Source organism: Trichoderma aggressivum (genome assembly GCF_033847375.1).
Source record: "Trichoderma aggressivum f. europaeum strain CBS 100526 chromosome Unknown scaffold_009, whole genome shotgun sequence".
Lineage (NCBI taxonomy): Eukaryota > Fungi > Ascomycota > Sordariomycetes > Hypocreales > Hypocreaceae > Trichoderma > Trichoderma aggressivum.
Genome location: NW_026946375.1, coordinates 189,583 through 203,611, shown reverse-complemented (window position 1 = coordinate 203,611; position 14,029 = coordinate 189,583). Strand labels below are relative to the sequence as shown.

Below are 14,029 nucleotides of genomic sequence, written 5' to 3'. Positions count from 1 at the left end.
GTCTTCATCTCATAGCATTGGTGTCCTTGCCGACAGGCTACAGGTAGCCTCGTCTCCTAGAGACGGCTTATTTCACATAAATCCATTTCTTCCCACCATCAAACATCACATACATCACTAGAATTAACGGCGAGTGATGCATGCCATTGAAAGATGACCACCGGTATCCAAAAACCAATAACCAAAACCAGCTGACTGGTAGTTATCCCACCAAGTACGCCTATACAGCATGTCGCAGCTAGTAGTGCAAAGCTCAGACATGTGGTAATATGGAGAGCCAAGGGCACTCGGGCTAATGAGCTTGCCGTATTCACCGGGAATTGCAGAGCATTGAGCCATGCGGCACTCCCATGTTATTTTGCTCACAACATGGACCAGGGAGTCATTCTACCAGCTCCGTTCACAGCCTGACGACGAAGCGGAGCCAATAAAGGCCACAACGGAACGTCGACAGAGGTCGTGCGGACATCTGAGCAGCGATGCCATGGTTGACTGGCAGACTCGCCACACGGCTGCTGTTGTTGTAGCGGCTTTAGCCATGTGATGAAGAGCTTAATCGATCTGCTAGCCTGAGTCGGCAAATCGAGCACGATCCCATCATGCAGGGGCCTGTAGTCGCTTTCTTCAGAACAGGGGCTTCCCTTTTCTCTGTCATCACGTGTCTGAACAACGTGGACTTGAGAGAAATAAATGGCGAGGAGAATACGTAGAGAACCCAATTTGCGGTCTCATCCCCGGACGTCCATCATGCCAACATCGTTTCGGAGGCGGGGAATTTGAATTTCTTCATCATCTGATGAGTCCGCCGCTTCAGCACTGGCTCGGTCGAGCATTCTCTCAATATCTTCGTCTCGTAGGACTCTCCTAGCACTGTTATGCCCGGCACCAAGCCCGGTGGGAAGCGAGAGAGCTCCTCGCAAATGGCTATTGGGCCCTTTGAGTCGTCTTTTCGGTGTAACTCCATTCGGGCTGTAGTATGGGTGCTGTGGAGTATCTACGTCCATGGGCGATCCAGGAGGGTGCATCATTCCGGGAGACTTGTCTAACCCAGGCCTCCGGTGGGCATTGGTTGGTGGCCTATGACCCGGCAGACCCTTCCTAGGCCCGCTAGGCAATGCGTGTCTTGCAGCGACGTTTCTGAAAGCATTGGACTGAGGATTAGGAGACGCAGAGGGGGAGAATGTATGCTTCAGGTTGGCCGAGTTGTTGGGACTGCTCATGAATAGCAATGCCTCCATGGCGTCCTGCTCTCTGACGTTCTGATGGGACGGGAATAGGATGGGGTCGGCCATGCGCGTGGGCTGAGAAAGAGATTGATGAGGCTCGACTAGCATTGCCTGGCCGGGAGTGTGAGGAGACGCCGAATGGGAATGCGAGAGCATAGTGGGAGTATATCGCGGGCTAGAATTGCGGCGCGGGTTTGGGCGTGCAGCAGAGATGGAAGGCTGAATGGTGGCCGGAGGAGCAAGAGAGGGCTTGTTAGAGAGCAAGTTGGGAGAATCGGACTTGCGGCGAATACCAGCTTGCTGGGCAAGATGAACCTGAGTGGATGCAGCTGTGATATCCAGACGCGGACTCGCCGAGGAACTGTGTCGTCTGATGGTAGAGGAGCCCGAAGCAGGAGAGACGGCCTGGGAGGCGGCCATTGATTCCACCTCTTCAATAGAGTGACCCTGCCAGCCAAAGTTTACCTTGACCATGGCATAGGAGAGACGAGTCTTGAGCTCGGCAGAGAGCTACGAGGAAACCACGTCAGTTCATGTAATACAACGTCTACAAAATCAAAGAGCATGCCAACGTACCTCTCCAATAGTGCTGCCGGTGGACGTGATGCTGACGGTGCTGAGGTTTCTGGCATGGCCATGGCCACGTGCCTTGGCAGGGCTCATACCAGGCTTGACCTCGCCATCCGCCATGCGTTTCCTAGATGCGCCAGCGGTTGATATTCTGTCCTGGGCAGCGGCAATGGTGGACAGCTGCAAAAGATGGTCGCTCTTGTCGGCGGAGGCATCGTGTGCCAGATGTGCCGCGGCACCGTCCGTCACGCTGCTGATGTCGCTGGCGGGGGGCGTCATGGCATGAACCGAGGAGCTGGTGACGTGGGATTCTTGCGAGTTGGTCACGGTCAAAGGAATGCTGAGGGCGGAGCCGGGGCCACTGGCATCGTGGGTGTCGGATTGTTGCGATTGCTTCGGCGACGGGCCACGGGGCGTCTCTCCCACCTCGCTCTGCGAAGACGCAACTTGAACATCAACATGGCCGTCCCAGTTGCCCACGGCCATGTCGGTGGCGGAGGAGCAAGACGCCGCGGCGACGGCGGCAGCAGCAGCGGGCGAGGCGGGCACAGCTGGCAGCATCTCGGGCGCGCGTGCTTCGACGCCCACGGCCGGAGCAGGAGGCGCTGGGTGCGACATGTCGCGCGGATTGTCGAGAGCGCGACAAACCCCACTGCGAGCGTGTGTGCGTTACGTGGGACGTCTGGCCTGGGGATTCAAGACCAACAGCGGCGCGTTGGCGCGTGTCGAGAGGGAGGCTGGAGCAGAGATGGAGAGCCAGCAATGGGTCTGGAATAGAGGTCCAGGTACAGGTACGGACCGGTACTCGTATGTGGTCAAGTGAAGCAAAAGAAGAAAAAAAAGCAAATATAGCGATAGTGGTTGCAAAGGTGGGTGTCAGTGCCGGTGTCAGTGAGGCAGCAGAAAAGATGTCGGTCCTGGTTTGTGTGTGTGGGTTACGCGCGGTCCAGTCGCGACGGATGCGGGAGGGACGGGCAAGGACGGGATCCCCAAAAGTCCAAAAGGTCCCCCCAAAGACCGCCAAAAGCGCAGCGCTGAGCGTCCACGGCCAGCGCGGTGACAGCACAGGTAGGCGCTGCGGTCCCCATAAGTTCTGCACTCTACTCGCTGAGCGTCCAGTGGCATTCGCCATCACTCAGCGGACCTACCTCACTGAGGCTAGGCGCGAAGCCATCGACAGAGATGCCAGAGTGCCAGAGGCATCACGCGCACTGGAGCACCAGCGCTAAGTCGGTGGATTGGGTGGACCCGGCGTCTTTTGTAGGTTCAAAGTGACATTGATTGATTGAGTGCAATATTGAATCGAGAGGGAAAAGAGGTCAAGGGAAAGCTGTCCAACCCGAAACCTCAAACTATCAAGTGTCGCACGAGGAGAGGAGAGGGAGAGAGAGAGTACATAGTTGTGAGTGTAGAACAAACAGGTAGAAAGTCTCAGGTTGGCTGGGCGAGTCTCTCTTCTCTGTGTAACCACCTCGATAGTTTCATGGATGTCGTCAACCATTTGATTTCTCCTCTGCAGAACAAAACAAAATCTTCAGCGGCCGGGCTCGCTAATACCAAAACAGGGCCGCCTGCAGCTCTCTCACATCATCCTACCTGACCTTGCATGGACAGAAGAACCCCCCCAAAAAGGCGCTACGGTCAATTTTTTCTTGTCTCGTTTGCCCGCAAAATGCAACCCTCGGGGCGCGGGCTTTGTGGGTTGCGCAGTTTTGCACAGACTGGACAAAAGCCTCACTCAAAGGACATGCATATCCGCTCCCTCGCCAGTGACTGCGTTATACAGGGTTCGTTGTTAGTTTGAGAACCTTGGTGGGACGTTGCTGCACGACTTTTCTTGGCTTGTGCTCTCTTCAAAATCGCTCCCCGCCCCCTCAAAAAAAAAACCCCCCCCGCGAGTACCATGAAATGGACTGGGAGATTTTTTTTTCTTGCGCCGGCCGGAGTCAATTGGCAGATGCCTATTATCCAGAATTCAGCTGAGCGGCCGAAAATGGCTCTAGGCGAGAACCAGTTTCGCCCTGGCCGGGTTTTTAAGTTTGCTGCTGGCGTGGCAAATCAATCGGCAACCATGGAGTTTCCCGTGTTCGACAGCCTCCGGCACACTCCACCAGTTTTTCTTCTGCTTTGTCTTTGTGGTGTGGGCTGTGCAACCCTGCAGAGGCTTTTTCGCAGTTGAGATGAGCCTTGAAGGTTCGCGAAATTCGTCATGACACGAAGTCACGTGGATGACGCGACACGTCTTTGTGTCTTAGTCAGCAGCCAAAAAGTCTGATTCCAGCCGGCTACAGCCTCGAGCTATTATTAGCACCATCTGTGGGTAAGGGTTTTCATGCCACATTCCCAGCACGTGATCCATCTTTCTTGGGATATCTCCACCATGTGTTGTTTCAGGCACACTCAGAGTACTAAGATGTAGGGAGAATTACCTGTAGATGCGGCCCAAGGACAAGAAGTTTCTAGGTATTCTATTTCATGACGTCTATTGGCATCGTGTGTACTTCTATGGGCTTCATCTATAACAGACATCTACTAGGACTGTAAATATCACCACCACTGCCCCCCATCTTCATGAGACATTCTGCGTAACATATACGCGCTATCCGCAGTCCGGTTCGTCTCCGCCAGCCGCTTGTGAGCCATACGCTCCTCCGTCAAGAAGAACTCCTTCATTATTATCCAAGTCGTCCTGAACCCTTCTCCATCCCTTGCTGCGGCTGCTTCGGCCCTCTGCCTCGGCCCCTTTGCCTTTGGCATCATAGACGGGCCTCATCACGGCCCCCAAAAGCGGATTTGTACTAAAAGCCCCGCCAGCGTTCTTGTTTCCAGAAGTCTCTCGCAGGATGCCAGAGTCGATTTCTGGACCATCATCTTCCTCTGGTGTGACTGGGCGTTCGACGGGCGCAACGGTCCTCACAACTCGACGGCCAGCAAGGTCGATGCTAATCACTTGCTGCCGCTTCTCATAGTCTGGCCGTGCGTTCCATTCCATCTCTCGCATGATTTTCTGCTGTCTCTTCAACTCCTTTGCTCGTTCTTCGGGCGTCGCCCACATGCTGCCCATTCCACCCATGGCACCCGACACGTCAAAGTCTGCTGCTTCATCTCTCACCGTCGTGCGCTTGGCGTTTTGCGCCTGGAAGTTGAGCAGCTTGTCTCGATGGTCTCGTGCTTTGGCAGCCGCTTCAGACAGTGATGGAGCATCGCTATCCAACCCTCGCGGCGGCGTAAACGGTGCGGGTGTCTTGGCTACATCTGCCTTGCGATGAGCCGCTGCGTTCGCTGCCATCTTTTCCCTGCCACGCTCGTCTTTCAGTTCTCTAACCATGGCTTGGATCTCGTCGGAACTTAGTAGTGGTGTGCCGCAAAACGTACATGGCCCCAAGCCTTCCTTCAAGCAGATGACTTTTCCGCAAGACAGACAATTGGGGGCCGCAGCTTGAAGAGGGTGTCTGGCTGCCACGCAATTGCATTTCCTTGACTTGGTATCCTTCTCCAGCGTTGGGTTTGTCGTAATTTCTAGAGATCGGATGGCAGCGTCCAGATCAGCCAACGCTGTAGACTGGCCCGCCATCGGCACACCTCCTGAGATTGAAATCTTGGTGACATTTCCGCCGTTGGTCGGCTTTGGCGTCGACGTACGAGAAACTGGTGTAGACTTGGGCTTTGACTTTTTTGGGCCGTCGGATATGAGATAACCAGCCGCTGTAGAATTCGATTGCTTTGGGACTGGGGCTTCGACCTTGGTAGGTTGTGCCGCTTTTGTAACTGTAACAGTTGGTTCCTTAACGGGAGGTCTTGCCGGCGAGGCTGTCCTTGACGGGCGATTGCTGCTCGGAGCACTGGATCGCTGAGATATGTACTCCAGATCGGAATCCTTTTTATTGTATGCCTTTCCAGCTGGACCGGCGTAGTTTTCGACTTTTCGGGCCTCTGGGGTGTGTATCGGCGCTTTCTTCTTCTTCGGCCCTCTGGTCGATTTGGGCACAGCGTCTGTTGTTTCAGGAGCGGCAGGTTTTGAAGCTTTGGACGGAGCTTTTGATGTCGAAGCGGCTGGAGGGGCTGCGGGAGCCGCGGGATCTTTTCGACGAGCGTTGAACGTGGATATAAAATCGATTACGGCAGGCGAATCGCCGAGGAGGTTGCTAAAGTGTGTGACCGCTTCGGGTTTGGAGAGAGTCGAGGCATAGTCGAGAACTTGCTGTAGTTCCTCATCTGGCAGCGGGAGCAGCTGGGCGAGCTGGTAGATGGACATTGAGGCGACGATTTCGGCAATTTTTCTTGTGTTGGATATACGGAAAGCTAGGTGGATATTGAATTAGGTGCGGGTGTTAAATTATGTCACTGTCACTGAGCTTGATATGGAGGGGCGCAAGTGAAGCAAAGCTCCCAGCTGTTGGTCTTTATCGGTGGATGCAGGGACTTATCTGTAGCGGCAGATGAGTCATGCCGAAAAGAGACAGCCATTGCATTTACATGGTCTAAAATCCGGGAAACCAAGCCACCCAAAGTGAGAGTGCCGGCTGATTGCATTTCGTGTTGAAAATTGTTAGTTAAATCATTGTCTTGCTTGTCTAGAGTGCCGCTTGTTAGCTTAACAATGGTGGGGTTGATAGAAGTGGGAAGCGATCCCCAGCCCAGCTTCAGCCTCTGTTCTCGACGCATTCGTCCCAAGCTGCACTAATACCCGTACCACAATATGTATGTATGTGAGCGAGTGGCTCGCTAATATGAATGGTCTGCTCAATGCTATGTAAATGTGTAATTGCAGCCACAGACGTAGCTCCTCGGCATTAAGTCGACGTCTTGTAAGCATGCCGACACTATTCAACATGTAGTGGTCGTCTAACAAACACTCACACTCATACCCATTAACCTTAACCAAACAGCACATCACAGCACAATCCCATCCTCTCCAGCTCGCTTACGTCTTCCGTCAGCCGGCCAAAATGACGAGATCTACAACAATCCCCCCCCTCCGGACATGTCGCTCCAGCGGCTCCTCTGGAACAAAATGAAGCCCGAAATTCCCTCCCATTGCCTTCCCTCCGGCCGGTCCGTTGAAACCGCCATCACCCAATGCGGGAACTTGGCCCCATCCAGCAAGTTCAGCCGGGAAATCCCGGATTATAGCCGGCCTTGAGCCACAGCCGTTGCGCATTTTGTCCTCACCAGCTACAAGAACCCTCGCCATCCTCAGCGCCGAAACCTTTTCTTGCTCTCCACCACCCGCCCCAATCGCCTCTGTCCTTGGTTCAATTCCTCGCATCTCTCTTTAGATCATCATGTTGGCTTCCAGAATCCAGCGCAGGGCCTTCTCTGCCTCTGCCCGCAACGTATGAGCCTTTTGTCCCCCCTCCCCCGCCTGTTCTTCCGTCTCAGCGCCCAAAACTCTGTCTGTATACCTGATCGTGTGTTGTGCTGACCAGCTGCTCTTCGGCGTTGTTAGCTGTCCAAGGTTGCCGTCCTCGGTGCTGCCGGTGGCATTGGCCAGCCTCTCTCTCTCCTCCTCAAGCTCAACACCCGTGTCACCGAGCTTGCTCTGTACGACATCCGTGGCGGACCTGGTAAGTCCACGTCGCTCCCCCTTGCGCCAATTTCCAATTTTTCCTCGGGCTTTCTGTTCCGGGCCTCCTGAAAAGTGTCAATGGCTAACTGTTGCTTGCAGGTGTCGCCGCTGACATCTCCCACGTCAACACAAAGTCCACCGTCAAGGGCTATGAGGCCACCCCCAGCGGCCTTGCTGCCGCCCTCAAGGGCTCCGACATCGTCCTGATTCCCGCCGGTGTCCCCCGTAAGCCCGGCATGACCCGTGACGATCTCTTCAACACCAACGCCTCCATCGTCCGCGACCTGGCCAAGGCTGTTGCCGAGTCCGCCCCCGAGGCCAAGCTCCTCATAATCTCCAACCCGGTCAACTCCACCGTCCCCATCTGCGCCGAGGTCTTCAAGGCCCGCGGTGTCTACAACCCCAAGAAGCTCTTTGGTGTCACCACCCTCGATGTTGTTCGAGCTAGCCGCTTCGTCTCCGAGATCAAGGGCACCGACCCCAAGGACGAGAAGATCACCGTCATCGGCGGTCACTCTGGCGTCACCATTGTTCCTCTCTTCAGCCAGAGCAACCACCCCGACCTCTCCTCCAACGCCGAGCTCGTCAACCGTGTCCAGTTCGGTGGTGACGAGGTCGTCAAGGCCAAGGACGGTGCCGGCTCTGCCACCCTCTCCATGGCTTTCGCCGGTGCCCGCATGGCCGATGCTCTCCTCCGCGCCGCCGACGGCGAGAAGGGCGTCATTGAGCCCACCTTTGTCGAGTCTCCCCTGTACAAGGACCAGGGCATCGAGTTCTTCAGCACCAACGTCGAGCTCGGCCCCGACGGTGTTGAGAAGATTCACCCCATTGGCAAGATCGACGCCAACGAGCAGAAGCTCGTCGAGGCCTGCCTGGGCGATCTCAAGAAGAACATTGCCAAGGGTGTTGCCTTTGTCCAGGAGAACCCCGGCAACTAAAGCGACTTGAAATGCCTTTCAGCATGACTTGAGCGTTTTCTTTTTTTTTAATGAGACAAACGTCCGGGAGGGGGGAAAGATCAAAGGAGGGGTGGGACTGGACCACGGGGACTGGCTCGCTGCTTAGCTACAGGCGGCTTGGTTGGGCTGGGGCTTTGTGAGGATGGTACACGGAAAATATAGGGGAGGTTTGGATGAAAGAGAGAAAAAAAAAACGTACGCACGAGAAAATCATGGCTTTGAAGAGGCTCCCTATTTCCCCGCTGTTCTGCAGCTGCCATAGACTTCAATCGAGTCTCTGTAACATTAGCAAACAAAATAAATACAAGAAAATCCTAATTTCCGAAGTTTCTTTAGTAAATACTGTAGGAATGAGGAAGGGTAAGTGTCGTTTAGAAGAGGAAACTCTTCTACTATAGGTATGAGGAAGTACAAGCATCATTGAGAAGAGAGAACTCTATTAGATTCAGGCTTTATCGGCGTCTACATTACTCCGCATCCCTTCCTAAGCATCTAACAGCATTATACAGCCTCCGCCTCTATACGTGTACTTCTTTTTCCTTTCTTTCTTTTCCTAAATGACTTTTGCCGCTGTCACCGCCCGCCGGAAACCTAACAAGAAAGGGGAATGGAAATCATCATGATCCAGACGCCGCCGCCGGCTGCTGACGGCCAGTGGCCCACGCCTCAATCTTCCTCTTGCGCTCCTCGACCCTCCTCTCAAACTCGGCCACCTTCTCCAGCCTCTCCTTGTCGTCCTGCTCGGCCTTCTTCCTCTCCACCTCCTTCTTGCGCTCCATCTCGCGCTTGAGCTGCTCAGGGCGGCGCTCGGCAATGTCGCGCGGGCGGTAGTCGCTGAAGAACCTCTTCAAAACGACTTCAATAAGCCAGCACAGCACGTAGTCCAGAACCATGACCATGGACATATTGGTCTTGAACTCGTCGGTAAATGGAACCAACTTCATTTGTTCGTTGATTTCGGGCATCAGCTCGAGAGCGCAGACGAAGGCGAGACCGGAGACACCGACGATACCGTAGAACATGGCCCTGTTCTCGGTGATGGACTCACGGAAGGGTCGGCCCTGGTAGTTGATGGCGAAGGTAGAAATTTGTTGAATCAGCTGCAGCAAGTAAATCGCAGAGTTGAGCAGCGACGGCGTGAACTCAGCCTCAAGATCAATGTCTCCAGAGCGTCTATAGCAATGTTAATAAGAGATTAAGTGACACTTGGGTATAGTGAGAGACACTTACGGTTCAAGTCTATCGCACAAACGAGCAATGTAGATGAGAGTCACAATATGAACAGCAAATTGTCCCAGAATCGATCCGATGATGTAGACGTTGAAAATGTTGGGCTGGGGTCGCTCTTTGCTGAGTCCTTCCACAACGCGAGCTCGGGAGATGCTCAAGAAGCAAACAGACATGAGCATACCACTGATGGTGTACTGCGTATCGCCAAACTTGATACCCTCAAGGTACAAAACAGACAGGGAGTAGGCACTGATCAGACAGTTCAGAGCAAGGATCTTGTACATCTGGATTGTGGCGACGAGGGTGCATCGGCCTTGGCGAATGATGTTGGGAATAGCCATGACATCGCGAAGCTTGGAGGTGAACGGAGCAGCGACGGAGGCGTCTCCCAGTTTCAAAGTCGGGGGCTCATCATCACCCATCTCAGCTTCCATCATGCTGCTGGTCAGTTGGTCAGCCAAACTGGCCGCCTTCTTGTTGACTTGCTGCTGGCGATCATTGATGAGATTCTGAGCGCCGGGAGAGGTAATGGTTTCCACAGGGTGGCCATGCTGTTTAATGTATTCCTCGGGCGTAATCTTCTTTCGGGTAGCTTCGCGCTCAATAGCCTTCTGGTAGTGGGGGTTGGTAGGTCCAGGTGCGTAGAGGTGGGCAATCATGACGGGGACGGGGGGTGCAGGCTGGTTGAAGCGCTTCATGAGCTCGCATTGCTTCTGGTACATTTCCTTGAGCTTTGTGTTGCGAGCGTGCTCTGCGATGCGAGTCAAGTCATCCTTGGTACCGTTGAGGAGGGCAATGCCAATGTGAGCCTGTTTCAAGGCACCGACATCGTTGGTGCCGTCACCAGCCATCAATGTATAGTAACCCATATCCTTTAGACCGAGCAGAATATCTTCCTTTTGCTTTGGTGAGACACGAGCATAGACCCAAGTGTAGCGCAGAATGTCCTTCCATCCAGGCTGGCCCTTGAACTGGGCAAGAGCATATCCGGTCACGCAGATGTCCTTGTTCTTGATAATCTCAGGGTCGATGGGCTTTGAAGGATCCACGTGGATGGTAACCTTGTCGTCAACGCTCTTCCAAATGAGCTGCTCGCCGCCATGGTTATCCTCGGGGGCGTCCAGAATAAGAACATCGCGATCAACAATTTCGACTTCACGGGCAACATGCACAGCTGTCAGAGGGTTGTCACCGGTAATCATAACAACACGGTGGCTACTCTCGTTGAGCATCTGAACAGCCTCCTTGGCGTCTTCCTTGAGGGGGCAGTGAAGAACCAAAAAGCCAGCGAACGTGAGATCAGCCTCAACCTTTTCTCGCTTGAGGTCGTTAATTTTGCCAGAGCCCAATTCGGAATCAACAGTCAGCTGCTTGTATGCTAGTGCGAGAACTCGGGATCCCTTGCGTGTAAAGTATTTGTACGTCTCCTCGTAATCTGCGGGCACCTCGACGAGCATCTTTTGGATGGTTTCAGGAGCACCCTTGACACCTGCAAATGTGCCCTTGATCTTCTGGCCGGTCGCAGTATGAATTCCATTGACAAACGCAACGGAGCTCTGACGCTTGAGTGCAGAGGAGAACTGGAAACGGCGCTTGATGTGGACGTTGCCTTGGGTAGTGCCAGCCTTGGGAGTGCTTGAGAGAACGTCGTTACGGCCAAGGCCCCAGCCAAGAGAAGTAAGAGTAGCCTTTTCCATTGGGTCTCCCACAATGTCACCTTCATCCAATCGTACCAGGGCGTGAGCGGTAGCGAGTACCAACTGGGTCTCCAGACTAGCCTCTTTGACGGCAATGATGGTCGAGTGGGCGCCATCGCCTTCTCGCTTGTCCTCCACGTCGGTATGGTTCAGGCCAAGCCCAGCAATACCTTCCACAACCAAGTCTTCACCAGTAAGCGTTCCAGTCTTGTCGAAACAAGCGATATCGACACGTCCAGCAAATGGGATTCGGAATGGCTCTGTGCAGAAGATGGCCAGTTTGGCGAGGGCTGCCAAACTAGTGTTGACTGCGAGACTAAGCTCCATTGGCAGCTCGGGAGGCACAACACTGGTAATGATCAAAACGCAATCAAGTAGGAGCTTGGAGCGCTTGCGATCCCTTCGCACACCCTCGTCCCAGACGTACCAGGAGGCGGCGATCGCGAAGACGAGAAGGAACAGGATGAACAGGAGGGCCTCAAAGTTGTTCGCAGAGACACGCTCGGTGGAGTAGATCATGGTTCGGACAAGACTGCCTTGCGAAGTCTCGAAGCCAGTCTTGATAACAATAGCCAAAGCCCCATTGTCGGGGGCAGCAGGGACGCCTGAAGCCAGCTTGGGCTTCTCCTGGTCAGGGTTTCCATGGGTGATTTGGAGAACTTTGGTGCCACCCCACAAGAAGGCGTTCTTGTCGAGTCCCTCTGTCTCAAGAAGAGCATCGGCTGGACGCAGCTGAATCGAGTCCTTGAGCAGCGGGGTGCTTTCTCCGGAAAGCATGGCCTCGTTGACAATGGCAGTGCCTTCAACCAAGAGCATATCACATGCGACGCCGCTGTCTTCCTTGGTTCGGCCAACGGACACAAGGTCACCAGGCAAGAGCGCATCGCTCTGGACCTCGGTCCATTTGCCAAGACGGTAGACCCAGACATCGTAGGGCTTAATGCTCATTCCGCGGAACTCGTTCAAGGTACGCTGGCGCTGCCAGACGACGGTGCTCTCAAATGCGACAAGCATGAACAGAGTGAACAGCGAGTAGTACCAGTATTCATCAAGCATCCACAAGCCAACGCAGAAGATCTGGAAGACGAAAAAGGGCGCGACAGCATGCTCTTTGAAGAGTTCTGTGAATGTCGGGACGGGGATGTCGAAAGTGTTTGTGCCATAGTGTTGCTCGATGCGGGTCAACTCGGACTGCTTGTCGATACCCTTGGAAGCCTGGAAGTGGCCAATGGTAGGCTTCGGCTCGCCATCGATGGGATACGTGAGGCTGCTAAAGGTCTTGGTCTCCGAATCGTAGAGGAAACGACGTTTCTGGAACAGGAATGAGAGATTGGTCTTGCCCCCAACCTGCCGAGTAAGTTGCGTTAGTTGATGACGGCACGACGGTGGGCTGAGGACCGAAGGGAAAAGACGTACCTTGTCCCGCAACAGCTTGCAGATTTCGGCGGAGCCGGCGTTGGCAATGGGAATGACCTTGACCAACTGAGCGTCCTGAATATCCTTGTCCTGGACCTTGGCCGCAGTGAACCGCGCATCCAGAGCGACGCTCCAGTGCGTGCTCAGCCAAACCAGAGACTGCAGGGTGATGATGGTGCCGCACCAGACAAAGGTCCATTCGGAGGCGCCAATGTGCTTTTCGTAGAGATCCGGGGTCAAGTAGTACCTCAGGAAGATGGGCCACAGAATGGCAAACGGCCAGACGTAGGCGTGGAAGTGGAAGGGCAGCGGACGAAGCAACTCCGCATGCTTGATCTGCGGGTTGTCCACGAGGGCTGCCATGGCGGGCAGATAGTTTGAGGCACCCCAACGGCCTCCGGACAGCAAGTAGAGCGGCGCGAGGAATCAGCAGTAACGGGCCGTCGAAGGTCCGGTCATTGAAGATTTGAGAGAAGAAAAGAAAAAGGCCAGACGGAAGCCTCGTCGGCGGAGTTGGAGAATTCCACAAATTCGGCCGGCTTCCAAGCCGCGATCTGTACTTTTCGCATGGCCTGGACTAGCGAGCATTTGGTGGCGAGTACATTGGGCCCTTAGTCAGCTATCGGAGGCAATGGAAGGCCGCTGATAAGGACGGCGAACCCGCACGTCATTTGTCCCCCACCAGGCGGAATACATGGGCGAGCAAAAGTACCAGCCTAGTATCTGGTTCCTTAGAAATTGGTATTTGGATAGTATGAAATGTGCTATATATCATGAAGTAATAAACAGGTGCGCACTGTAAAGAATTCCCGAGATGTGTATGCCCAGGTACTTGTAGTGAATGTACCTTGAGCTTTGAAAGGTGCAGTGGTGACCACGCCACCAATAGCGCTAACGGGACTCTAGAGTAGAGTATAGGCACCATCTGTAGCCATAACATGTAATGGCATTGAATAAATGCATGAAATAAGCACAGCATGGTATATCCATTGCTACTAATCTAACAATTCGCGGCAGGGGTGAAACTAGCATCAGATGGATGGAAACTTTAGAAACATAATCATAGACTAAAGGTTGTATTCGGATGCTAGACCATGAGAGAAATAGCGAAACCCCCCTCTGAAAAGCGAGCGTCTTGCAGATATCCTGGGCCTGGCAAAGCTGTCTGAGAACTCAACCAAAAGGAAAATGTTGTAATTCTCACAGTTTGAATACCAACTTTTGCATGCATTGCAGGGAACGAGACCGCCAACACGGACGCGGAAGAGACGGTCAATAGGGTAGAAGCCACTGCACAAGGCGCACCCGTGAGTATAACTAGCGATTGATCGGCTATGCAATCTAACTCACAGGATGGACTAT

General features: G+C 53.9%; 5 protein-coding genes across 5 annotated transcripts; 2 read left to right on the top strand and 3 right to left on the bottom strand.

The window, feature by feature from the left end:
* Window positions 1-728: 728 nt before the first annotated feature.
* Triagg1_3182 (uncharacterized protein) lies at window positions 729-2,414 on the bottom strand (the record flags this gene model as incomplete). The annotated part of the gene is made up of 2 exons (XM_062897446.1): window positions 729-1,736; window positions 1,803-2,414. 2 exons carry the CDS (start codon window positions 2,412-2,414, stop codon window positions 729-731), a joined length of 1,620 nt encoding a protein of 539 aa, XP_062757706.1.
* Window positions 2,415-2,755: 341 nt separating this feature from the next.
* Window positions 2,756-3,025, top strand: Triagg1_3181 (uncharacterized protein; the record flags this gene model as incomplete). Its single annotated transcript, XM_062897445.1, has 2 exons — window positions 2,756-2,864; window positions 2,916-3,025. 2 exons carry the CDS (start codon window positions 2,756-2,758, stop codon window positions 3,023-3,025), a joined length of 219 nt encoding a protein of 72 aa, XP_062757705.1.
* Window positions 3,026-4,395: 1,370 nt separating this feature from the next.
* On the bottom strand, window positions 4,396-6,051 carry Triagg1_3180 (uncharacterized protein; the record flags this gene model as incomplete). Its single annotated transcript, XM_062897444.1, has 1 exon — window positions 4,396-6,051. One exon carries the CDS (start codon window positions 6,049-6,051, stop codon window positions 4,396-4,398), a length of 1,656 nt encoding a protein of 551 aa, XP_062757704.1.
* A 1,083-nt stretch (window positions 6,052-7,134) lies between these two features.
* Triagg1_3179 (uncharacterized protein) lies at window positions 7,135-8,303 on the top strand (the record flags this gene model as incomplete). Its single annotated transcript, XM_062897443.1, has 3 exons — window positions 7,135-7,191; window positions 7,246-7,363; window positions 7,465-8,303. 3 exons carry the CDS (start codon window positions 7,135-7,137, stop codon window positions 8,301-8,303), a joined length of 1,014 nt encoding a protein of 337 aa, XP_062757703.1.
* Window positions 8,304-8,941: 638 nt separating this feature from the next.
* Triagg1_3178 (uncharacterized protein) lies at window positions 8,942-13,030 on the bottom strand (the record flags this gene model as incomplete). The annotated part of the gene is made up of 3 exons (XM_062897441.1): window positions 8,942-9,497; window positions 9,555-12,598; window positions 12,668-13,030. The coding sequence occupies 3 exons, from the start codon at window positions 13,028-13,030 to the stop codon at window positions 8,942-8,944; spliced, it is 3,963 nt and encodes a 1,320-aa protein (XP_062757702.1).
* Between the last annotated feature and the right edge of the window lie 999 nt (window positions 13,031-14,029).